Source organism: Argentina silus (assembly GCF_951799395.1).
Source record: "Argentina silus genome assembly, chromosome: 2".
In the NCBI taxonomy this organism is placed as follows: Eukaryota; Metazoa; Chordata; class Actinopteri; order Argentiniformes; family Argentinidae; genus Argentina; species Argentina silus.
The window spans coordinates 28,020,063-28,047,640 of record NC_139656.1 but is presented as its reverse complement, the minus strand read 5'-3'; the positions used below and the strand labels follow the sequence as shown (position 1 = coordinate 28,047,640).

General features: G+C 44.0%; 1 protein-coding gene across 3 annotated transcripts in view; it reads right to left on the bottom strand.

Annotated features, from left to right (window-relative positions):
• Window positions 1–1,427: 1,427 nt before the first annotated feature.
• Window positions 1,428–27,578, bottom strand: part of hlcs (holocarboxylase synthetase (biotin-(proprionyl-CoA-carboxylase (ATP-hydrolysing)) ligase)) — a 30,061-nt gene continuing 3,910 nt past the window's right edge. For all 3 annotated transcript variants that reach the window (XM_083697505.1, XM_083697506.1, XM_083697507.1), the window contains 7 exons: window positions 27,103–27,282; window positions 20,118–20,398; window positions 7,544–7,611; window positions 6,784–6,944; window positions 3,845–3,959; window positions 3,283–3,496; window positions 1,428–2,915 (listed from right to left, as the gene is read on the bottom strand). In XM_083697505.1, coding sequence (XP_083553631.1) covers window positions 2,744–2,915; window positions 3,283–3,496; window positions 3,845–3,959; window positions 6,784–6,944; window positions 7,544–7,611; window positions 20,118–20,398; window positions 27,103–27,282 — 1,191 coding nt within the window. In that variant the 3' untranslated portion in view covers window positions 1,428–2,743. The remainder of the gene's footprint in view (window positions 2,916–3,282; window positions 3,497–3,844; window positions 3,960–6,783; window positions 6,945–7,543; window positions 7,612–20,117; window positions 20,399–27,102; window positions 27,283–27,578) is intronic.

Sequence of the window (27,578 nt, the reverse complement as noted above, 5' to 3'; positions counted from 1 at the left end):
GATGTGGTATTATGCAGCCAATATTAAAGAGGATAGATCCCTTTTGACCCCTGAGACCTGCCAATGAAATTGTTTAATAGGATATTGAGAAGGCGGCATTTATGGATCCAGAGGTAAGCTATTTGCTTAATGAACTTTGAAACTGCTGTAGGCCTGAGGAAACCGGTTAGAAGAGCAGCCTCTTTATTTCTCACTCGCTGACTTTGTGTACACACTCAAACGCGCACGCGCACGCACACACACACACACACACACACACACACACACACACAATCTCTCTACTAAGGAATAGAAGGATGAGCTACATCAACAAAGAGTATCTGAAAGGAACCAAAATCTCCTTTGATCACCATCATGGAAGCCAGTTATTTTTCAACCACAACTGAAAGTGCGATTGCCTTTCCCTCACAAAGTAACTGTTTATTCAGACAAGAGCTGTAAAACATAGCTCAAAGTCGCCATTGAATGAATGAACAGCTAAACAGTCAGTGCTGTTTAGCTGTCTCTAAAACCTGAGAAGGGGGAATGAGCTTGTAATGAGGTGAGGGCAGCGTACAGTTTTGGAAGCTTGTGTGCATACTTTCATACTTTCATATTTTCACCTCATCTAGCAGAGATGAGCCGAAGGCCTGAGGTGCTGAAGACAAATGAAGTGTCATTTTGGAGTCCTGGGATGAGCCCAACACACCCCCCCCCCCCCACAACCCCTCCAGCCTCCCCTACACCAGCCCCCTCCTAACCTTCCAGCCTCCCCTACACCCCCCCCCCCTCCCCTAACTCTCCAGTCTCCCCAACACAGCTCCCCCAACCCCTACACCCCCCCCCCCCAACCCTCCCCTACACCCCCCCCCCCTCCCCCAACTCTCCAGTCTCCCCAACACAGCCCCCCAACCCCTACACCCCCCCCCCCCCAACCCCTCCAGCCTCCCTTACACCAGCCCCCCCCCCCCCCCCCCCCAACCCTCCAGCCTCCCTCCTAACCCTCCCCTACACTCGCCCCCCTCACCTCCCGGCCACCTGCACCAGACCCTCTCCCACACCTCATCACTCCCCCACAGGGGGGAATCTGCCCCCCTCCCAACCCCTTTCCCTCCACACAACCAATACCTCACTTCTGGGCAGAGCTGGTCTCAATCAACTGTGTGCGGCTCATACTTCTCTTTAGTACAACTCATGGGCATAGAGAAGGGAGCGTGAGCGTGTGCGTGTGCGTGTTTCCTCTGGTTCTGATGTTTTACATTAACAGATTCTCTCATGGAAGATTCCGGGTACAAACGGCATTGTTTGAAAGACGATTTTCAGAACAAACATAAAACAGGACCAATCAATGATGATTCCATTAGAATCATAAAAAAAAAACCCGTAAAGATATCACACAAACAGGCGACAAGACTCACATCAAAGGGAACATCAGACCTGTCCAGTATGCATGAAGCTGGGTTTAATAGCTCTTACTGGATTGACAACTTAGTGGACAGTTCAAAGATAACAGCTTTTACACCTTACAACTGCAACCAACAATCCTTTATCACATATGATTACATACTGTCATTATAGTGTGCTGACGTTTTATAGCAATTTTGTGTGTTATCAAAATATACACATCTTACAAATATTAATCTTATGTTAGACATTGAGAATCAACTGGAGTAGCAGTATATGGAACTAAAAAGAAGGACATCCTGCATGCATGTCTAAAAAGTGACAATCAAAAAAACGATTTCAATCTAATCCCCCAAAATCATAAGTTAAGGCTTACAAATTATATGAACTAATAATTCTTAAATTGTTCAGATTTTTATAACACAATTGAATACATGATGCAAAGGACTTGGGTTATCCCAGTGCTCAGTAGCCACCAATGCTAACCAGTGCAGCCATTGGGATAACAGCCAGCCTCAGGGCAGCCTCTATTAAAATGTGCTCGCACTCAGTGAATGCATTTGCATCTAAGTGCGCGCTTGTGCACTTAGCATCACAACGTCTTTAGGCAAATCAGGTTTGGTACATTTCCAAGCGACAAGTTGAAGACAAGTGTGAGCATGTTTATTGCCCTCACGCCAACACCTCTGGGAACGTAAATACTGCTGCCGACAGCTAGCACTTAAGTGAGAGCCTCTGAATGCGATATACTGTACAACTAAAATATATTACAAGGAATACTACATCACAAAAGAAAATGTGCAATATCATGTCCGTTTTGTAAAAAAATATTTTCAACTAAATTACTGGTAAATAATACTAAAATCATTGCTTTTGAACAACTTTGATGTACAGTATGTGAATTTGGTGAATAACTGATTTTGTATTCTTCATAAGTATTGTATCATACAGAACATCATGTACTGTAGCTGCCATCTACAAATTGATATAAAGCTATGCATGTAATCCAATAGATTATATCCCCACTTCACTAAACAGATAATCATCAGCCATATTTATATAAAAAAAAAAAAAGAAAAAAAAAAAACTACTACTACCTACATCCTAATGGACTCTTAACATAAGTTTGCAGATGTAAGTAAGAAAAAAGGTACAGGGGGTTTGTTCACAAGCAGATTAGTAATTAACAAATAAATTAATAACCAGTCAACCCATCAAGTAAACACTCAGAAACCAGTTATTACACCGCTAACTCCAGCTACATATGGTAACATTCGTCTAACGATCCTCCATAGTGCCAGGCTAAAACACCCTTCAGGTAGCCAGGTAGGCACACCTGCCGGGGGTCTGTGTCAGTCTCCTAGCGTTGCTTGGTGACCACCAGGTTCCTCAGCATGTCAAAGGAGTTGCCATCGGGCTGCACAGAGACCACACCCTGCTCCTTGGAGCGCACCTGCAGGAAACCGTTGTCATCCAAACCCACCACCTCCGCCTCAGGACCGTCCTCGCTCCACAGACGCACCTGGGTCCCACTGAGGCAGGGGAGAGGGAAAGGCAGGGTCACGCTAGTGTAAACACCTGTTTATATGTTTACATGTTATGTTATGTCTGGGGGTGTGAGGGACGTTTCTTGTTGTGTCTAGGTAACTGTAGTGAGGCTGTGGGAAGATTTTCTCCTTGAAGGACAATTAACATCTTGACCATCAGCGTGAGAGTTTACAGTGCAGGATGTGTATCATGGAGCAAGACATGTGAGTAAGCACACTTTTAAGATTTCTCCTGACTTTTTAATGTAGCAATGTTTGGACGACTATCAAACTACCAAAAACCTCCAGAGACCAATAAGGCCTGTTCTACAGGTTAAAACACAGACAATAGGGCCACTTGCAGCTTGCTTACCCGTGAACCCATCTCTTGTAATAGATGGGTAGGACAGCCTGAGGCCCCCCTTCCTGGAAGGCAGAGATGAGCTGCTCCAGGGAGGTGAGGGTGCGGCCTATGAGCTGGGCTGAGCTCAGGGCCTCCAGGCCGGAGCCCCGCTCCTGGTTACGCCGCATCACCAGGTCGTTGATGCAGATGGTCGGGTTGCTGTTGCTGACGTTGAACGCGCAGCCTGGAGATAGAGAACGTTTACAGATGTTCATGGAGGAGCCATTCTTAACCTTAGTTAAGTGTAACACTTTTCTCCCAGCCAGTCTATTTGTGCTTTAGCATTGCTATTGGTTCTTGGTAGTGCTGTTGAATGCAGAAAAACCTGGCAACACCCCCCCCCCCCCCAACCTGAGTTAATAAAGCTAACAACAGAAAGGTCCTCACAGCCTCAATACAATCATAGACAGAAGTATATGCTTGGTTGGGAGGATACAAGAGAGGACAGGAAATGAATTCCCCTACCAAAACTATGATTTAAAGCTAGATGAGATGCTCCATTACGGCACCAATATAAACATAAGCCTCTCACCAATGAGGAGATGGAAAGTGGAGCCCATGACTGTTGATGTCACCAGCACTCCACCAAGCTTCATCACGTTGCTGTAGTAAATGTCATTTGGCCACTTCACCCTCAGGTCTATCTCCTACAAAGAGACGCAAACACAGGTTGATGTAAAAGCGGTAACTAGCAATAATAGATACATCATAACAGGATATCAACACGATTAATATATAGAATATATAATAATATAAGAATAAGGATAGTATAAGAATATCATATATGCCATTTAGCTGACGCTTTCATCCAAAGCGACTTACAGTGCCTGGAAAGTATTCAGATCCCTTCACTTTTTCCACATTTTGTTGTGCTATAGACTGTGAGGATCAGGTTGTCATTACAAACTGAGCAAATGGAGAGTAACAAAACTGCTCAGGAATGCGACCCTGATGCCTGGGAAGACTTACAAAAATCTACAAAGTTGAATGGTGGAGAGGAAAAGGCACGATGGGACAACATCATCTGTCACTCTACAAAATTGGTCTAACCAAGTGGCCAAAAACAATCCCTTAATGGAAAATAATCTCTCATATCCATAATTGTGTTTGCAACAATGAATTCAAGTGATACAGCAAAGAAAGTGGCTAGAAATGTGTTTATTTAGTTTTATTACAAAGCATTAAGTTTGGTGCAAATCTAGCACATGCAATGCAGTTTCCACACCATCTCTTGTGTGAAGAATAGTGGTAGCTGCTTATGGGTATGTTTGTCACTGGCAGGGACTGAGGAGTTTGTCAGGATCAAGAGAAAATTATGAAATTTGCTGAGTTGGTAGTGACATCTTAATTTACACAGTGTATAATTGATTCCTATGCAAATCAGAGACCCTATAAAAACAAAGATATTAATTCCAGAATTACATGAATTATTATCATTGCATTTAGATGGACTCAATTCAACTTATTGAGTGATTTGTTGATGATATTTTTGCTTTTTAGCTAATTTTAGGAATGTGATAACAAAGGGTCTGAATACTTGGTACAATGAGAAGCTACATGGTATTTCTGTATTTCAATTTTAATAGATTTACTGAAATTTCAAAAAATGTGTTTTCGCTTTGTCATTCTGGGGGATTGTGTGTGGATTGATGGCAAATTCTTTTAATTTAATCAATTTTAAATTGAGTCTATAAGACAACAAAATGTGGCAAAAGTGAAGGGGTCTAAATACTTTCTGAAGGCACTGTATATGGTCCCAGCGGGAAACCATTAATATGATAATGTATCGTATTTACATTTACATTAACAATGGCAGCATACAACATTACATTATGCTACAAATAGCAACAGTAAATATAGCAATACTGTACAAGCTTTAACAGAGAATGAAATCATTAATAGTTTGACAGGCACCATCTGTGAATCTAATCTGTGGAAGAAATGGAATCATGTGCAATGTAACGTTTCCATGAGTTCAAAATGCCATGCTGTAGATCTCTCAACCTGACTAGCGTTTTTGAGTCTGTCTGTCTGGCTTTGAAGGTGAGGTTCTGCCTCATCTGCAGCACATCATCTAAAGCGGCCACGGTGTCTATTTTTATTTACCCATAATTCATGTCTTACATCGACAATGTCTTTGACAGGCCTACAGCAGAGTACCTACAGCAAAATGGTCCAAATCCAACTTAACCTGGGCCTCTAGTCTTGATTAAGATAGAAATATTTACGCAAAGCCATGGCTGTTATTTCTTTCACAGCCTGTAATACTTCCTTTGCCATGCTTTGAGTTGCTCTTTGTGACGGCTGAGTGGAGGGAGCCCGTAAACAACGGCGCAGTGTGAGACGTGTTTCTCATCAAAGTCCCCCACACTGCAGTTCATGTTCCTACACACGTAAATGAACAAGCACACCTGACTGACAGAAAGCGACGGGGGCAACAGCTCAAAATAGGCTATACCTTTATAAGCCAATACAGACTGTTGTGGTACACCATGTAAAATAGATGCTTAATTAAATTGACCTTGTCAATGGGAAAACCAGAGCAGTGAGTGGGGAGTTCTAGTTAAGAACCCCTTTGATCAGTGAGTTTAGGCCTCATTGACTTCTACAGCATCCTTTCGGAGAATTGGAGTGCACTCAACAGAACAAGATGAAGAGGCTGTTTGATACCTGAAGCTATTTAACTCATCAACTGCCAAATAATTCTGGAACACTCACCACCACCTAGAGTGTCAAGTGTTTTATGTGGCATAACTTTGATTGGCTACAAAATGAAGCATCATAATTTATGACTTTCTGGTGAATAAAGTCACCCTTGGCTCTCTAGAATGTTGACAAATTGGGCGACTTTATTCACCCTTGGCACTGAATGAGTTAAGGGACAAAACATGCTGATGCTGTCGCCGTGTGGTGCAGTAAATTACAGTGAATTAAAAAAGATCTAGAGATGATGCAAACTATCAACATTTCATGACTTGAAAATGACAGCTGATCTTACAACAAAAATAATATATATATATATATACACACACTCACTGAGAACTTTATTAGGAACACTATACTAATACTGGGTAGGGCCTCCCTTTGCTCTCAAAACAGACTCAATTCTTCGTGGCAAAGATGTTGGAAACATTCCTTTGAGATTCTGGTCCGTGATTACATGATTGCATCACGCAATTCCTGCAGATTTTTCATGTCCAATTTCAAGCTGTGAATCTCATGTTCTACCACATCTCAAAGGTGTTCTATTGGATTCAGATCCGGTGACTGATTAACGGGCCCAAAGTGTGCCAAGAAAACATTCCCTACACCATTACACCACCTCCACCATGAGAAGGTGTACAGGTGTTACACCACCTCCACCATGAGAAGGTGTACAGGTGTTCCTAATAAAGTACTCAGTGAGTGTATATGGCTATAGGCCAATGGTAGTGTGGGAGGTCCAGTAGTTGCAGGTAGTTTGGTGGGTACCTCATATCCAGGTAAGGTGCGAACAGCCTCCACCACGGCTAGAGCGACTAGGTGCTGTAGGAAGGTGATCCCCTGGCCCAGTCTGGAGCTCACAGCCACCTGCAAATTCAGGGAGAACATGGCACAGCCCAGAGGACTCAGCCACGCATTTCCCCCGCGACCTGACACCAGACCACACACACACACACACACACACACACACACACACACACACACACACACACACACACACACACACACACACACACACACACACACACACACACACACACACACACACACACACACACAGGGAGAGAGTGGAGAATTGATGTCATAAAACACCTCTAGATTCATCTTAGGGAAGAAAAAAGACAAACCACACTCAAGTGGTCCATTAATCTGGAGCAGTTACTGATACCAGTAAGACAGACTACAGCTACAGACTACAGCTTTAAATAGGGAAAGTCCATTTAAAAACTTCAATACAATGAACTTCCATTGCATGAATAGACACAGTAGACAAAACAGTGGACTATTTGGATCCTTCCCTCTTACAGGTAGCATTATCACTCTGGAGGTGACTGTTAGACTGAGGGTGAGAGTGTGTGTGTGTGGTGTGTGTGTGTGTGTGTGTGTGTGTGTGTGTGTGAGTGTGTGAGTGTGTGAGTGTGAGTGTGAGTGTGAGTGTGAGTGTGAGTGTGAGAGTGTGTGTGCGTGTGTGTGTGTGTGTGTGTGTGTGCGTGCGTGTGCGTGTGTTCTGTGGTGGAAAACCACTGACCCCTCCCCTGGGTCTGTCGAGCAGCTACAGCCATTAACCCCATTTCCTTAGGCAACTGGAGCATCAACCTGGGGAGGAAAGGAGAGGAGAGGGGGAATGAGAAAGCGGTCAGAGGAGGACAAAGGACCTACAACAGACCTGATAGAGTTAGCTATCATACATACAGTACAGTAACAACGTTCAACAACAAAACATCATTTATAATAACAAATGAATGCGTAATGCAAAGGACTTGGGTTATCCCAGTGCTCAGTAGCCACCAATGCTAAACAGATAACCCATAATTTATCAAAGTGTAAAGTGGATTATATAAAAGCATCCCTACATTAGTGTCTCAGATATACCATATTGTTCAGGTTCTTTGTTTACGACGCAGTTCCCAACGATTTTGGCTCTGAGAATTCTGCTGTGTTCTTACCACACAACACATTCACATTCATCATAAATATCAGGGAAATCACGGATGTGATAAATATACCTCTTAGTTTCTAAGAATTCCTAAAATGCTCTCTTAAACAGTATGTCACTCAGAGTGTGCTTTTCCATTCATTGGTGTCTTTCTAAGAAATAATTCCCCAGTGTATTATCTGGGGAGGGGGGGGTTGAGCAGTCCTTATATCAATCACACACACACTCTCACGCACAGTCAGTGCCTATCCTAGCCCCTCTGGACTGCAGCTGAACTGCTGACCTTCCATCACATGGTTCATATCCCCCCAGGTGCACCAGTCAAACAACCCCCCACCAAAGAAAACAAGTGTCCACTTGACCCCAATGTCTCTCTCTCTCTCGCACTCTCTCTCTCTCTCTCTCATGCACATGCTCGCACACACACCCACACACGTGTGCACAAGCACACACTCACTCACTCACTCACTCTCTCTCTCTGTCTCACACACACACACACACACACACACACACACACACACACACACACACACACACACACACACACACGTGCACAAGCACACACACACACACTCACTCACTCTCTCTCTCTGTCTCTCACACACACACACACACACACACACGGCCACCCACACCCTCTGATGAAGGTGCCATGGGAGGTGTCAATCAAGGGAACAAACACTAATCAATCACCAACAACCACATAGTCAAATAAGTACTGTGTGTGTTCAAATCAAGAAAAAACTTGTGAAACTCATGAAAAAAGCGTACTTCTTACACATAGGTAATTCATAGCACATATACACAGGCTAAAAAGGTCTTTCCAATTGGAGCTAAAGGAAAGCCTTGTTGATCAATCATTTCCAAATGTTTCCTCCACTCTCACAGGTACTTTGGCTGCAGGCGTCTTGTAGTTAATATTTACTCTCTCCAATACCCCGGGCGACTCGTGTCGCTGCAGATAAGCACCCTGCATTCATCAAACTCGGGGTTAAAGATAAACCATTCAGCCATTCAAGGTGTTAAACCCGACACCTCCTCTCTCACCCCAACCACCCACACACCATATACCATATACCACACACACTGTCGGGACCTGGAGTTAATGTGTTTCAATCACAGGCTTTACATCTTATCTTTAAGATTGTGTCTGCAGGCTGTCTTTGCAGTGTAAATAATACAAAGGACGATCCGTGCGTATACATACACTAGTGTGAAAAAAAATCAAAAAAAATCAGGGCTGGGTCCGACTCAAACTTTAGAAAATCGATTAGCTGATGGGAGCTACGGTCGATTAATGGATCCCAAACCACAACGCATCATTTCATCATTTCAACAACAACGTTGGTGACCGCGAGACTGGCCAGCCAGAAGAGGTTTGGTAGTGACAGGGAGTGAATGACAGAGCAGGGTCTGCTGGTCTGCTGCTGGTCTGCTGGTCTGGACAGACTGCTGACCAGTATCGCCTGCAATCTCACATACGGTACTAGTGGCCTGCCTCAAGCTGTCCTTCTGAAAGAGAGGGAATCGTGGTTACCAAACAACCTAGGTCTTTTTTGTTGTTGTTGTGCCCACTCTTATATATATATATACATATATTTTATTGGATAGAGACAGTGGAAAGAGACTGGAAAGTAAGGAGGGGTGGGCATGCCAGCAGGGCATGTGCCGGATTCAAACCCATGCCGACATGGGCATGCATGTGCACAGTTGGCCGTGGAGCTGGACCACCAAATAACCTACTTTTAAAAATGATTTGGAGCCCCTCGATCGACTGATCGATCAATCAAACTGGCCCCTAGTAACGACGTACTTATGAATGTAAACTGTATGTACAGTTAACAGGCTACTCATATTTCTCTACATCGTTGTACTCATCTGAGAAAGACTAGTGAAGGACTCCTCAAAGAACAACACTACATGTGCACCATGAGAAGCACAAACAAATCCACTCTGCCAGAACAGACAGTATTTGATGTTTCTATTCGACCGTTGGATGTGACACACTGTAGGTAATGCGTGGCCAAATCTTTGAACAATCTGATATCTCCAGGGAAAATGAATTGACCCAGGGGCTTAGCCAAGAAACCCTCCATCTACCGGCTAGTTAACAAAGATAGTGAAGCTGGCAGCATAGAGGAGAGGGAATTTGCTTCTTTATAATGCAAAGAGACCGTGTCAGCGAATCAGATTAGAGCAGTCTCAGTGTTAATCCTCCCAAACTCAGTGGCCAAACAGTCTTCAATAAGAACGTTGTTTAGGGGCTGTGTTTATCAAAGGGATAACTGGGGTGACTGCCTCTGATGACGGCTCAATCTAAACCTAAATGTATGCTGGCTGGATGCTACTGGGCCTCACTGTAGGGACTAGCAACCATACATGGATGTACAGCAACACAGACGTATTACAGAGCAATGCATTTAGAAAATATGCTAAGATTCATATAAAAACAACCATATTTTGTTTATTACAAATGTGAGTCTGAGTCTGTTGGAACCATACAGTGTCTTTGGCCCGAAATTGTCAGAAACGTCATAACGTTATTGTTAGCAGCAAATCACTTGATCAATGCAAACATGTCAGTACTACACTACAGCTGAGGCTAGTGTAAAGCAAAATGAGAAAATAACTTCTCCCAAAAATAGCCAAATACTGATTTGCAGACGGAGGAATGTGTCCTCTCAAACTGATAGTAATTAAATTGGACTTGGTGTAATGGCTCCGTGGCCAAGAAACTGCCATCACGTGCTCAACGAGGAAAAACCAATAAAAACAAGAAACCTGGGCGGTTGCTGTGTCAAACACTCTTCTGAAAGCCTTCTCTAGACGCAGGGAAAACATGTTTTAAATAACTTGAATATTAATGGAGTATCAGGCCATGCATAAAACAGTACATAAACAAAGAAAAAGAAAATGGCATGCAATGATGAGATTCAATTATGTTTGACCATGAACCCAGGATAAAATGTTTAAAGAAATTTCTTTAATCGTATTTTCATATGAACGTTTAAAAAAAAAAAAAAAAAAGGGTCCTAGATGCTGAATACTGCATATCATAGTATATTTCACACTGCTTATAGAAATGTTCCCTCAGGAAGGCAATAAAGAGCCCTGCGGTCTTCTTGCTGCTCCCGCGCACACACACACACACCCCTATAGACACCCACCCAAACCTCTCTAACCCCCTACCACCACACACACACACCTCCCTATAGACACCCACCCAAACCTCTCTAACCCCCTACCACCACACACACACACACACACACACACCCCTATAGACACCCACCCAAACCTCTCTAACCCCCTACCACCACCACACACACACACACACACACACACCCCTATAGACACCCACCCAAACCTCTCTAACCCCCTACCACCACCACACACACCTCTCTAACCCCCTACCACCACACACACACACACACCTCCCTATAGACACCCACCCAAACCTCTCTAACCCCCTACCACCACACACACACACACACACACACACCCCTATAGACACCCACCCAAACCTCTCTCAACCCCCCTACCACCACACACACACACACACACACACACACACACCCCTATAGACACCCACCCAAACCTCTCTACCCCCCACTACACACCCCTATAGACACCCACCCAAACCTCTCTAAACCCCCCCCCCCCCCCCCCAGCAGGCAGGGGGTGGCAGCCGGCTGCTGCCCGTGTCAGCCTGCAGTGTCGTGTGGGAGAGCTCTGTGTGAGCCACGTTATCTGGAGCATGACCTCTCCGCGGCTGAGGCCAGTTAGGCGGTGGCCAGGCTCGGAGCTCTGCGCTGGGGCCCTAATTGAGCGCTGGTGCTGTTTGGCAGGACCACCGGAGAACCCTGGCCGCCGCTTCGTGACGACGGCCGCCCCCTCGCCAATCAAGCAGCGAGGGGAAGCGGACGGGGGGCCCAGCTGGCTCTCTGGAGTCTTTCAGCCGCAGAAATGAGCTTTTAATAAGAACATCAGCACCTAACAAGGCAAGGAAGACTGGAGCTGACCTCCTCGACAGGCTGCCAGTGTAGTGTTGTCAGCGCTAAGTGGGGGGGCGCGTGATACAGCTGGAGCTGCGGCCCGTGCGGGGGTGTGCGAGCACTCTTCAATTTGTGTGTGTTAGAGCTGTATGTGAGCGTGTGTATTTTTACATTGTTTACAGGAAGAGAGAGTATAATGGGCTGGATTCAAAGTGAGTGGGTGTAGAGGAGGAGTTGTGCCGGTAATGTGAGAATATTCTGAGTGAATAGGACAGAGACAAAGGTATTTGTGCCTCGCAAAAGCAACTCTGCGATGATTACTCTTAGCACTTGAGCAAGTAATGTAAAAAAATAAATAACTGAGGAGTTTAGATTGAAGCTATACAAAAAAGAAGGGTAATGTTCCACATGTTGTATGAAAATGCTTTGAGGAGGCGGATTACCAAAATAAGAGGGGAAACTTGTTCACCTCAACCCGGTAATTCAAGAAAGCAGGAATGATGGGGTGTTCATAGAGCAAGGACTGACCAATGATTGGATGTGATCTGGGGAAAGTATTCATTTCTCGACAATGGGGTTAGAGAATTATAGGAAAACTAGTGCTGCTGCGGTGGTAGGACATCAGGGGTGTGTATTGCAGTGGTTAGGTGTTGAGGTGGACAACGCCACTTCCAGTCGCTCTCCTCCAGCCTAGCAGTGAGTCTCCAAACTGCTCCGCTCCTTCACTGCAGAGCCAAAGCCACAGAGAGAGAGAGAGAGAAAAGCTGAGAGAAAAGCTGCATTGTCCATAGGCTGGGAATTAGCCATTTCTGGGTGGAGGGTGTTTTACCCCCCAAAATGTCTCTTTTCCAGGGCTTTGTCCCCCCGAAATCAATCCCCCCAGCCCCTGTCTGGCTTAGCATGTAGAACGGCTTCAAATTAATTTCTGCAACTCAAATATAAGATCAGACGCCGATCACACAAAACATCTCACCCCTAAACATGGTAATGCTCTTATACGCTCAATGTGAGGTTGTCAATAAAAGGGGTGTGGGTGTGTGTGTGTGTGTGTGTGTGTGTGTGTGAGAGAGAAGAGTGAACCCTAATAAGGGCCAGCTCAGCCAGTGCAGGGCTGTAAAGCTTCGGGGCTAATGCATTCCTCTAGGAAGTTAATCTCATTTTGAAAGCACATCCACAGAGCACCACAGAGGTCGTCGCTGGCTCAAAGAAAGCCCAAACGCATTAGAAAAATTCTCAATAACGTCCACAAAGCGGGAGAGAAAAGGCTGACAATTAGCAATGAGACGCCGGAATGGCGGAACTTTCACCTGCAAGTGAAACGAAAGGACAGGGAGCTCCCCTCGCCAGAGGAAAGGACAGGGAGCTCCCCTCGCCAGGGGAAAGGACAGGGAGCTCCCCTCGCCAGGGGAAAGGACAGGGAGCTCCCCTCGCCAGAGGAAAGGACAGGGAGCTCCCCTCGCCAGAGGAAAGCACAGAGGGATGAAAATGCAGTGAGAGACAAACAGGCAAAGGAGTTAATTCTCACTGTTTGAGATGAGCCAACCCGTGGCACAGTCCGACCTGCTGTACTGAATGGGAATCAACAAATAATCCAGATCGTTTGGGTGAAAATAAAAAGCTAAAACCGAAACCAGTTACAAATGTTTGGTTGAAACAAACAGTTCGGATGGTTTAAAATGTTTGTCAAGTAGTGAGTGAAAATGTATAAAATATCTCTCCTTCGAGGAATGCCATGTACTGTATATGATTCAGTACTGAGCAATCTCAAAATAAAGATTCAGTACTGAGCAATCTCAAAATAAAGATTCAGTACTGAGCAATCTCAAAATAAAGATTCCACATGACAGTGTACTGGAATAAGACTTTAACATAACTTAAAAAAAAACAAAAAAAACTGTATTCGAAATATGAAAGAAATTCTTGAATGTCTTTAAACAAGACGGATTGCACTCCTCCCTCCAATCTCTCTCAGTGCCTGGCCGCGGTTCAATGATTTGGGCCTGCTCCCCCCCCCCCCCCGATCCAGAACCTATATTAGAAACCAGCTGTGTTTCTCCAGGTTGGTCTCTTCAAATCAGCAGCTCTGGCCTGATTGGGAGCAGCAGCCACATGTGCAGGGACTCCTTCAACCTGCAGCTCACTGGAGAAATAGTCAAGGAACAGCCTCTCTTGGTTGTTTTTTTTTTTTTTTTTTTTACACTTTAACCTGCGAAAGAGAGAGAGAGAGAATGTAGACTGAGTGCTAACAGCCTTTTAAGCTTTCAACCCCCCCCACCACCCTCATCTATTTCATCTTCACTAACCAGCCTGGGCCCATTGTCCAGCTGATCATTACAACAGGCCCAGAACAAAGACATACAAAGTAGCATGTCTGTGGGATCAAAGAAGGGACCACATCTCCCAGCAGAAGAGCAGGGGGCTTTTGAGTCAAGACAGGCCATTGTGTGGGGTGGGGCAGAGATACCCCTTCAGTCCCTGGCTCAGGGCTCTTTGTTTGGGGGGGGGGGGGGGGGCAGCTGAGCCTGAGGGGTCACTTACCCAGGGCCACAGGGTCAGAGGATAAATGGCCACCAGCCAAGTCATCTGTGGGACAAGTGGGGTGGAATGGTAACTCACACCCCACAGACTGAGAATTGGGACTGTGTGTGTGTGTGTGTGTGTGTGTGAGTGAGTGTGAGTGTGAGTGTGAGAGAGAGAGAGAGAGATTCTCCCAGTCCTGGATTAGAGTTAGGTTCCAGTCGCTCACCTTGTTTTTGTGGTAAGAGGGGGAGATCACACCGAGCAGACAAAAAAGGGATTTTCAGCCCAGAGGTTGCCCCTCGCTACCACTATAAAGCTTTGCTCTGTTAGTTCTTATCAAACAGACCAGATGAAGACGTTTCCCAACAGCATGCTGCCTGTCAGAGAATGGGTGTCTCTGGTGTTGACAAACAGAGCCAAATCCAATGGTGACCACACAAACAATCCTCTGCCATGTTAAACATATAAGCAACTACAGTTAGTTTCAGACAATGGCTAAATGTAATTGAACTGAATTTACTGGACATTTTTCCATGACACAACTTCAACCTAAATTCAACTCAGGAGGCTAAGTGATGCAAGCAGCATCTCATGGGAACATTTTATTGAAAGCCATTTATCTGCAATACCATTTCCCAAAACAACTCTCACTTCCAATCCCCATCAAGTCCACAAGATCAAAATATCTAAAATTAAGAGATTATTTCTGCCATCGATGCTCATTTCCAAAAACTGGATTTGCCGTGGTTAGCATAAGCATGTTTGCATTGATCAACCCACCGGCATCAAAGTGATGATCAATAGGAGAGGAAAAGCTAATCTGTAAATGCGATTAATTGAGCTAATCCTGTTTCCAGGAGAGCGGCGCAAATTATCATTTTCAAATAGCACCCTTGGAGGTGATCAATGAGAAGGCGTCCATTACCGTGTGCAGCCTTGGCCCAGGACGCCCTCTTTTCCCTGACTCTGCTGGACCTGGACCTGGCTAGACAGGCCTGTAATGGCCTATTAGAGGTGCCGGAAGAACCCCCAGTCACCAGAATACAGAGACGACACAGTTGATGTCTCTCTTACCAGTCTCGGCCTCTGGAGATGATACCTTTGTTTTAATAACCAATGTCTTGGACCGGATGTCTTTTCTTGGAGTGTGTGTCTTTACAACATAGACAACACCACAACATCATATGCAGTGCAGGGATTTATTTAGCGGTAAAAAAAAAAGAAAAACTGTGGATAAACGCTACACACACCTGGGAAAATAACGAAGGTTTGTAAATTCTATTCACCATAAGAAAAGGTGTGTGAACAGTGTTTAAGTGTGGATCCACCCACCCTGAATATAAGTGAGTCAAGCCCTCACTCTACTCTTTTAGATGGATGTCAAAATGTGGGTTTCCTCCCCATCATCGTCTGATACATTCAGACTAAACCTCCTGTACACCCCATGTGTGTGTGCATGTGTGTGTGCGTGTGTGTGTGTGTGTGCGTGTCCCACTCCACTTGAACACTTCCCACTGGCCTGTGCCCCTCAGGGCCCTCCCCTCCTCTCAGCCTGACCTGGGGACTCCAGCTCCTTAGCATAGCCCCTCGCTGGAGATGTAAACTCTAACTCCAACATGCCACGCCAGATGTTCCCCAGAATATGAAATGAGGACTTTAGGCATCTGCTTACAATTTCACATAATTGCAGGTAGAGCATGCAAGGTCAATTGGACCAATTTGATTTTTTTATGTACAAACCTGCTGCTGCAGTTGTGGGGCGTCCATTTTCTCTCTCTCTCTCTTGCCCTTTTTTTTTTCTTCATACAAGGGTTGGTATTTTTCACAGGAAACAGGACCCTAATTCCATACAGTGTCAGTTTGGATTTTGGATTCCCTGTCAAAACAAACACTGATTGCCAGGGCTTTGGCCCGACAACTGGGGCTGCTTTAACCAGAAGAGCCCCTTGTTCAGGTTGTTTGTCTTATTCCCACTTCCAGAGGAGGAAGGTGCTATGCTCCCATTAGCTAAACAAGGTCCTGTTTATGTCCTGAGAGCAGAAATATGGCTTGGCATTCATAGTTAAAATGATATGGCAGGTAATGGCCATAATTTCAAAAGTAAATTATATATCTTGATGAGTAGTGTCTGACTATAATAAAAAAATTAAAAAAATTAAAAAAAGTCCCTAATACAAATACCAACCCAACAAAACACATAAGTGTGATAGGATATAGCGTTTGCCTCAGTCAGGTGAATTTCATAGGAAAATATCCCGAATTTGCATTGACGCCCATCGCTGTTCCCCTCCCTTGGCACAACCTGTTCTTGGTGAGAAACAGAGGAAAAGTAAGAGGAGAGGAGAGAGGAAAAGTGGGCCCTTGGGTTTTCCTCTCCAGACCTGACTGGGATGGAGAGGGAGAGAAGCCCGGACAAAAGGAAGTGTGGCGCTCCAGGCGCTGGGATCAGGTTCACCAGAGCAGGAAGAGCATCATTACAGCGTTCAGGGCCCTGTAGAGAAGCGCTCAGGAGCAACATGGGGTCTTACCCCACACCGTTCACAAATAAACACTTCCACACCGTTAACAACCAGTCTGGCAACCAATTGTCCTTAACAAAACAACTCCTTTCTGCCTTTTTTTCTGTGACAGCTGTCGGATGCAAATCGACCCCCAACACACACCCAGAGGAGGATGTCTGAGTGAGTGCTTGGTACAACTCAGTTCTTGATGCCGCCGCCGCCGCCGCCGCCACCACACACACACACACACACACACACACACACACACACACACACACACACACACACACACACACACACACACACACACACACACACACACACACTAAATGTGTCTAACAATTAAAATGTATCATCCTCACGAACTGTGGCAAGCTGCGAAATATACCATTTGTATGTTTGGGTTTTCTGTGGCCAAAAGTTACCTAACACACATGTGGGCTAAAATTTTAAAATAACACAAATATAAATGAGAAAGAAAGTATTTGCATCCTTGTATGTCTTCTGACTGTCTGTATACACAAACTGGAGGGCTGGTCTGACAACTTATCAGAACTTGTCAGAACGATCTGACTCTGTAATTTAGTAACTATTTAACAACAAAAAAAGTTGACTGAAAAAATAAAAATAAAAAACAGGCAACCTTATAAAATATTTGTGTGGCTCTGGGTATATCTTACAAATTCTATTTTCTATATTTGGTATCCTCTATATCATGGCTCAGAATGAGAATCAGAGTACTGCGCTCGTCTGGAGGGGTGTGCGGCCACAGGGTTCCAGCTTGGTTGTGACCTTGTGAGAACACTATCTGCTGTCTTGGGCCTGCCTATTATTAGCTGCTCCCGGCCAAACAAAGCGCTAATACTCTGGACAAACAGACAACCCCCCCCCGTCCTGAGCTCAGCCCCAGCCCCGCAGTCCTCCCCCCCTGAGCTCAGCCCCAGACCTGGCCCCGCAGTCGTCAATATAGCCCCGTCTTCTTCATCAGTTCCCTGGGCCACACCGCTGATCCAGGCACTTTAGCCCCCCAACCAATTCCCCTTTTATTAATCTCCTTCTCAATGGCCTGCTATTTATCCCCCCAATAAAAATAAAACCTCCACCATTGTCCACCGAGAGGAGTTTAATAACAGATTAATCTGTAATTAAAGCTGTGTTTGGGGACTACATGATGAAACGTTGTGTTCAATTTTTTAAATAACGCTTTTATAACTCTTAGGTTTCACTAAAGATATTAAGTGTTTAAATTATATCATAAAAAATTAATTCATTATAAACACTTGCTCTTTTGGAAATGGTTGACAAAACTGAAGGATAGTTATGGATGACATTAAATTAAATAAACTGGAGAGATAACAGGGCAGTGATGTAACAAACGAATTCTAAGTGCGTTAAAATGACATGCTAAAAGACATGGAAGCACACTGTAATTTTGGTAATTATAACTAAAGCAGATAATATTTTCTTATACAACACACGCAGTTTTCTTTGAGTAATACAGTAATACAGTAATACAGTGTTGCTCAAGGCAAATCATTTTAAATTACATTTTCTTGCCAACAGTTACAGTACCACTATAAAACGGTATTTACATAGGAATGTGCAGCTAATTGCTGTTTTATGCCAGTTCAATTATATCTATGAATAATTCAGCCTACTTTCACTCCCTGTCCCTGTACGAAGTAAGTACGAGAAACTGTTATTATATTTGAACTTACTGTACTGTTCGCCAGTGGGTCGCTTCCTCTCTGCCTAGTCTCTCTTGAATTGAATAAACACTTTGTAATAAAGGAAACACTTATTAAGTCCACTTTACTGGTAGACCTCCAAAGAAAACTGAACAGCTATGCTTGAGTAGCTCTTAAACTGCAGTGTAGGCCTACAGTTTGTATATCACTACCACCTGCACAAAAACACTAACCCTTGCAGTTACAAGAGCACAGGCCAGCAAACTCATTCAGAAAAAAAAGCATGTCGTAAGGGAAAAAAAATAGACCCATTGAGTATGAATGAAAGCATATGATACCTACTGTATTCACTATCACACTAGAACGGAATGCCAAAATTCACATCGAGATCGAACTGTGGCATGTATGGTGATGCTTATATTGACATAACCATGGGTGGTCACTTCTGATAAGGGTAAGGCACGTGGTAGCAGGTAGGTAATGATGAGACTAACAATCCCTCTCTAATTTCCTACCAAAACAGTCACTGAAACACAGAATACTTCATGTGCTTGAGGGAATAAAAACGGGGAAAAAAGAGCCCAACGCAAGGCTTTACTCAAGAATAATACCACTTAATCAAGACGGTAACAGGGGACATCTGGAAATTAAAACTCAAAAATCAAGGGGAGGGCGAAATCAAAATGGAGACCTTTTTTTTTTTTTTTTTTCACGTGCCCCCGTCTTTCCCCCCACTTTCGTTACCTTACAACCTTAATGACAACACTGTCAGTTCCAATCACCTCAGCGCAGGTCCAGAATCCATTTTTCAAACTTTATGACAGGTCTAATAGCTTCCACCTGTGCCTGGGATCCGCGCCTGTTGACTGGCAAGTTCCCAGTGAGATGTGGGGATGTAGACAAAGACCTCTATTAGCTGCAGCCTGCCTCTGCTGCAGTGAGGTCACTCAGCCATTAAATTAGTTCCAGCCCAGCCCAGCCCAGCAGCCCCCCCAAACAACAGCATGGTGGTGGACCTCTCTGTCGCATTCTCCTTCTCTTTCTTTCTGTCTATCTATCACTTTCTTATGATCTGCTGTCATTGTGCTCTCACCACACTGGTGTTTGACAACTTGCCTTTCATTTAGACTCCACACAGGACCCATATCATACCTCCACACAGGACCCATATCATACCTCCACACAGGACCCATATCATACCTCATGATCCACAGTGCAAGGATGTCACAGCATGTCATCATGCGTCAGTACTCATTCAACAATACTCCCGACACCCCCCAACCCTTTCCTTCCTGACTACAATACTATAATTCACAATTCCTGACGATAAAATGTTATCTAATGCCATCTGGCAAAATCATGAAAAATCGCTTGAATCTGGAAAGAGCTACCAAAGACTAGCCTCATACATATACAGTAGGTTAGCCCACCCCAGGCCCTGAGGCCAGTGGCTGGCATACATTACCCCTCCAGCAGGTCCATGGTGGAGGGGGTGACCTCGGCGTAGAGCAGGGTGTGCCCCAGGGATTCGGTCTGCAGGTGCCGGCTGTAGTTCTGCAGGCTGAACTGCTCCAAGCTCAGGGACTCTGGGGGGTCTGTGACCAGGGCCAGAGTCCTCTCATGCAGTCGGGGGCCAGTCTGGAGCTCCACACTGGGGACTACTTTGAGGGTGGACTTGGAGGACTTCAGCAGGCCCTCCTTATCCACCTGGGTGTGCAGCCACTTCAGAAAGCTGGCCTTGCGCTCCTAGGGACAGAGAGGTAGAGCAGGCCTACATGATGAATGGCTGACAGAATGCTCAATTATTATTATTATTTATTTTTTTAATACAGTGAAAAATATAATACGACGTCCCAGTCATCCCTTCCACCTTCGTGGATCTCTAAGGCATTTCTAGGCATAAATCCATTTGAATAATGCTTTTTTAATAATGTGATTATTTTTTCATATTGTATGGGGCTCCCACCCTTCACAAGATAACTGGACAATCATTTATAAAATAATTGACCACTCTGGCATATAACATGACTGTTAGAATATGTTTGCTAACATTTACAGTACAGGGTTAAAGAGCAACGGCATTTCATAAATTAGATAATCAACGGCTGTGGCTAATCAATTACATGGCTTAATTAGACACTGGTCCCCAGAGAGGCAGAGCTGACGAGAAACAGTCTGTTCCAGTCACTTCCCATTAATCAAAAGGGTCACACACTTATGACTACCACTGAAAAACATCTCCCCCATGTTTTTGGACAATGGCTAACACTAAACACGTTGCTGAGTATGTCTGCGCCAGGCCCTCCTCAAGAGAAGGATTTGACATGATCCTCAGCTGATGCTGTATGTACACTACACAGAGAGGGTCTCTACATTCTGTGCAGGCTAGATCACTCATCTGTTGTCCCCAGCTAATAATCTGTTGCTGTAATTACTCCAATCATACACAGTGCGGTTAAAAGAAAAAGGCGAATCTTTAAAATGATTACATAGTGTACATGTGGTTTTATACCATAGAATAATGGTAGAACATTGTCATAGTTGTCTGGAACCACTTTGATTAAACACATTTTTTATAAAATAAAAAAACAATAATAGTAATAATAATAATAATAAGAAGAAGAAGAAGAAGAAGAATTCTAGCCAGCTCAAAAGTAAATAGCTAAATACCACACATGAACTTCTTTTATTTGGTTAAAATAGTTAAACTTGCACAATGCAAATCTTGGGGATACAACTATTGTAATTGGTAGAGGTTGTAAATAAATTCAGTCCAATAATTCATCACTTCGTTTTGAGCATCTACCTAGGCGCCTTTACATTAGCTAGCCATGGACAAACAGAATGAGTTATATCTATTGACTCAGCATACCCCATAGAGCCTCACTGTCGACACCAAACCACATTCTGCCTCTGATTGTGCAGTGCTTTGTTTAACCCTAACATTTGAAAGGCATCACCCATGGGGATCCCTGAGAATAAATAACATAATTAGACACCGGTGAGTCCATCGTGGCTGCTGTCTCTCCAGCCCCAGACAGAGAGAAACCTGCCTGGCAGTCTTCCATTGAAAGTGTCCCACTTCCCATTAACAACGGGCTTGTGGGGGGGGGGGGTAAAGTAAATTGGCCACTTAATTTAAAGGCAGTGAGCTGGATGGGATGAGAGGAAGAACTGTCACCATGTGTGGAGGGAGGGGGAGAACAACTTCACCTGCCCCTCCATTTGAGTCAAGTCCTGAGGAGAGAGAGATGGAGCTAAAAATATCAGACTCAGGAAATTGAAGTGGGAAGGATGGGGGGGGGGGCAGTTGTGAGTGGAAATACACAGTGCATCATTCAAATCCACTGCTCCTCCTTTTGTGGCTGCAGCCATGAGGTGTGGAGGTGGTGGGTAGTTCAGTCATTTTTGTACCCCCCCGCCCCCCCCCCCCCATGGGAGATATTCTTCGAGAAAAGAAGACAGCGGACTACTCAGTAAAGAAGATATGTCGTTGTCCTTTCATCTCTCAAACGAGGTGAAATCAGAAAAAAAGGAACACAGCCTCTCAAGGCACCATCTGCTACCCAAATCATGTGATTAGCACACCCTTCGAAGCGAGAGAGGACAGCGATGATGGCCTCATTAGCGCAAATCCATATTTAGCGAATATAGTGATGGCTAATCAATTAAAGTCACTTATCTGCATGCCTGAATTATCTGCTTTGTGACAATCACAAAGGAGAGGGCGGTCCCTGGAGACTGCTTGGCCCACTGTTGAGAAGTCTGACATCTCTGGGCTGACAAGGGGGGGGGGGGGGGGGGAATGTATTTCTAACTGTCCAATTGTCTACCAATTGTATCCTCAATACTCTGGCCAGTCTGAGTAAAAGAAAACAAAATGAGAGAAAGAGAGAAAAATTAAAAATAAATAAAATAAAAGGAGACGGTGAGAGAGATAGGAGGATGAGGACAGAGGGTGGAAGTGGAGGCATACTGTGAGTAGTAGGCAAGCTGCAGAGGGGTGAAGGATGAACGATAAAAGCTCCTTTGATGTGCTAGTCTGGGCGGGGAGCTCCCCTAGGCAAGCACATGTCATGTGACGGGGCAGAGAAGGGGAACCTGGGTAATAAACCCAGTCTAGTCTGCACTACAAATTCCCGAGTTAATACTGTCAGGCACATAGTTCCTCTACTCTCTAGCCAAGGCAAGGTGCAACAGAGCACACTTGATGTGACCCCCCCCCCACAAACACACACACACACACACACACAATATCTCTTTTCTCAGCACCGTCCATTTCATAAACAATCTGGAAGCAATCCTGCATGCCCTCCCTTTCATCCTCCAAGTGTTTGTTGTAACAAAGTGGCTGGGGCAGGGGGGTGAAAAGGTCGCAACCCCAGCCCAAACAGTCATAATAATACTACAGTTTGTGGTTTTCGGAAACACTATTCTCGGTTGTCAGGCAGGGAGGCCAACTAGGGCCAAGTGGACGGATGAATAAGTAACGTAACTTGTCAGAGTCATTCAGGTGGCCCCATCAGCAATGATCTCCAAACAGTGGGCAATGGGTGTGTGATGCGGCTCTCATGTTCAAGGTACGTTCTGAGATCTTTATTTGACCTGGGGATAATGCATTTGGTCTGGGGCTCACAAATCAAATAGACGCATTTATTGGTTTGGAGGTACAACTGTGTGTTTGAGGAAAAGTATAATTATAATATCATTCATGTCTTTTAATAGTGAGTGTGGAAATTAATAATACTCATTGGCCAATGACCTACTCAAGATTAATCAAAATGTCAGGCTGATTTGCTCTTCTCTGATATGAATCATTGTAGCAAACCTTGTGAAATAACAGTGAAAGAGGGCGGTAAGGAGTCATGAGAAGAAAAGAGAGAGATTTGCTGCCACCATGTGGACTGATATTTCATCACAGGCAGGAATGCATTGTGAAACTTGTGATGTGATTCTGTCTAGCTGTTAAAATATGCCTTCAAAAGTAATGCAGCACAGAGCCTGCCCCAAAGCATAACAACAATATTGAGTAAGATTACAGCACTGGGCCCAGTTTCCAGGCTTTGTCACTAACATGGTGCGGATTTCTCTTGACAAGCCAGACACACAGCCGCGAGAGAGTACACATTTTAAAATTGATGTGTGACCAAACTATGCACTTTGCAGTAAATAAAGTAAAGCATATAGAAGTAAAGTACTACATTAGCTACAAGGCTCTCGGAAAACTGGTCTTCGCTGAAGTAATGACACTGTAATTTCACAATTCATTCAGAGTGTTACACTTTGTGGGCGATAGACTACATTACCCATAAATACTAGGGTTAAGACAGCCAGAAACCGCTTCACTGTGTGTGGTCCTTGGGCGTGTCACTTCCTCTCTTCTGAGGCCTGTGAGGCCAATCAGGCGCTAGAGTTTCACGAGGCCCTGTAATATCCCTCTGAAGTGGGAGAGTAAACTGTCAGTGATCCATCTCAAACACTGATTAACTCCCGGTGCAAATTCCCCACATACCACAGTGTCGACAGGGCTATTGGAATATCAATGAAAGATCCCGGGCCTCCTAATGGCACACAATAGAGGCACCAGTCACACAGCAGACTGTAGGCACTTTTTACACTGTTTCTACACATCTGACAAGCATTGACAAGCACCGTGAGGACCAATAAAGTATGCGGGACAACCATTTCTGTCCGTGTCAGGTCTGTTTCCGGCCACAAAGTCTTGCGATGCCAAACCCATCTCTTCCACTTGAGTTAACTTCTGTGCCGAACACTTTCCAAACCCAGACCACATCCGTTCTCTTCATCCCTCCACTAACTAAGTGATAGCAAAGAGACCTGATGGAACTATAAGCTGACCCTATTGTAATTTGTAGCCCCACGTGATGCCTAGGTTTTGAAACTCTGAATTTCAAGGGGTCTAACCAGGGGTCTAACCAGGCTCTGAGTACCTTGTGGATCAGAGCTTAGAGACGAGGCTACTGGCCACACACAAACACGCGCACACGCACACACACAGGACCATAATTGTCTAGATAAATGTTTATTGTGGCAGCCCGAGTACAGACCCGCCCCAGACAGGTTTGAACATGTGGAAACCATTTTGATTCCTAATACATGCAAACGTATGTCCAATATATGCAGCGGGCTTAGAGGGGTATATATGTTCAGAGAGCCAGTCAAAACAAAGGCCTCCAACAAGAACACAAACATTACAGTTAGAACATTCTTTGATCAGCTCTAAACATCTTGAAGCTGACAGAAGCTGATCAGCTGACATTGTTTAAAATCATAGGAGAGGTTATTTTTTTTCCTGTAAAATATCAACTTGAGGATGGGAGTAATCTTGGAGTTGAAAGCTTCCATACCCAGTTGTCTGGAGTTTTTGTGGAAATCAGAAATCAGTACTGATGACAAAAAATTCTGTGACTGACCAGACTGGCTATATGCCCAGAAATACCAGTAAGCGAACATGTAATTATAATATTACGTATAATATACTGTATTTCCAGTCAAATAAAACCTGCCTTTATAGCAATATACATGTTTAAATTCAGCATTTGTTGTGTCACAAAAATTTAATAAGAGCATATATGTCAAATTCACAAATGACAAATGAGGATTCTGACACCCACCATCTCAGATTGTTCTGAATTTTGTTCTGTAGTCTGAAACAGATAGTTTCATCTTTGAAAAAAGAAAAGAAAAAGAAAAAGCTAATTAATTGATTGTACCCAAATTGGCCAATTGAGGGAGATGTTATTGTCATTGGAGATTCTGCTGAGAACTATAAGTTTGTGATTCAAGATGAGGTTAAAAAGTTATCACTAGAACCAACAGTCATGCTCTCTTCACCCGGATGGACTGTACTACAGGATAAATGACCAGGTAACTGAAGACTCAGCACAACTTTTCTTTTTGTTATGTTTTTAGGGCATTTCTGCTTCATTGGGAGAGACAGTAGAGATTGACAGGAAGGATGGGAGAGAGAGAGGAGGGATGACATGCAAGATATGTATCTAACCAGGAACCTTGCGATTAGGCGGTATGCGCATTAGTGTGCTACGCCAATAAGCGCCCCTGCGTGTTTCATTTCTGATGATCTGACTCATGATGTTAGTTTTGTCTACAGGGTCAAGAATAATGTAGAAATAAATAGGCCCATTACAAATGTCCACTATTTTAGTGATGTCTGTGAATTACACAAATCAATTTGTGCTACCATGAGAGTGACTCTGGAGTGAAGTGCATCTGGTCATTCTATGCCATAAGCCATGGTAAATCACTATGTGATGGGATAGGAGGGACAATCAAACGTTTAACAGCAAGAGCAAGCCTCCAACGACCTTTGAAAAATCAGATTCTTAATTTTCATAATGCCAGACAGGTGTACGACTTTGGCAGGGAGAAAATCAAAGGAGTCAGTGTTTTTCATAGAACAAGGGGACATTAATACTTTGCGCAATAAACTCAAGTCAAAGATATGCGAACACAAGTACTCTGGGAGGAACCCGCAACTTCCATCACTTTGTGCAACTTATGTTTGACAAATTTCACAAAGGAGAAATGGTGTTATGTAATAATTATGACTGTTTATCATGTCCCATGACTCTCATTTAGTAGTTCCTTATTTTGGTCTCCTTGTTGTTTTTGTTTACCTGTGAATTTTCTTTCAGATGTTGCATTGAAGAGTGATATTACTCTAGTGATATTACTCTATTTGTATAAATCATTATCATTTGAAGGTAGAGTTGTAAATTAACACTGAGAACAATTACGGTTTTCACTTTTTTCACCTTTTAGCAGGGCCAGTGCCATCTAGTGGACAGAATCTGGTACTACCACATTGTATAATGGAACATTAAGACACACAACCTCAATGGCTAATTTATTTGGACAGGGCAATGCCCTAGTCACCACATTCACCAGAAATACATTACAGTGTATGACAAAAACAAAACTCCAAACCACAGCTATATACTACTTTTCAGACATAGAGGACTGATTGTATATTGGCCGATAAAATCTTCTGAGAAAGGGATTTGTAGGGTTCATGGGTGACTTTTTGCCATTGTTTGGATTCCTCATGTCTTCATCATTATCAGGTAGGCCTTCGGTCCAAATCGGATATGGGGTTTGAATTATATTTAATATTATATGAATCACAGAAAATTAAAATTGTAAAAAAGTTCCTAAAAAATGTCCTAATGTCACAAATGGGTGTAACTGCTTGGTGATTTGAAATGGAATCTAAGGGACCCATGGCTATGTGTAGCATTGTGACCGCCAATGGCATCTGGTGCTAGCATAGATTTTTGCTTATGATGACAGATGTATAGGTGATTCACTTACTTTAGACAAATGTACTTGTTGGAAGTTGCTTTGGATAAAAGCGTCTGCTAATTGGAAAAAATGTAAATATGTAGGTAAGGGATGAGTCAGGTACGTACCGGAGAAGTGCATAGGACATAGACAGGGCTGGAGGGCGGGACCTGGCTCAGCTCACAGCTCAGGCCCAGAGAGGTGAGGATCTCGGTCAGGACCTCGTAGCGTCTGGCATTGCTCACCTTCAGCTCGTCAAAGCCCTGTGTTGTCATTTCCTGTGAGTCAGGGGCCATCTCCAGGTGCACCTGAGGTAAGGTCAGAGGTTAACTGACATGAAAACTCCCTAAAGACACTTCTAAATTGATGATGAAGCAAAACATATTCGTTAATATTCAAAGTGAAATGACTACCATAAAACAATCGCAGTCTCCAACAAGCACTGAATCTCCAATAATAGCCGGCCCACTAATGATATTAAGGCAAAAAAGTGTGGGTCTGTAATAAACGCTGGGTCAAAATACATTGTTTACGGTATCAATCTGTGTTGATATTACCAGATAATTAAAGGTGACTCTGTTTTGATTGATTTATTCTAGACTAA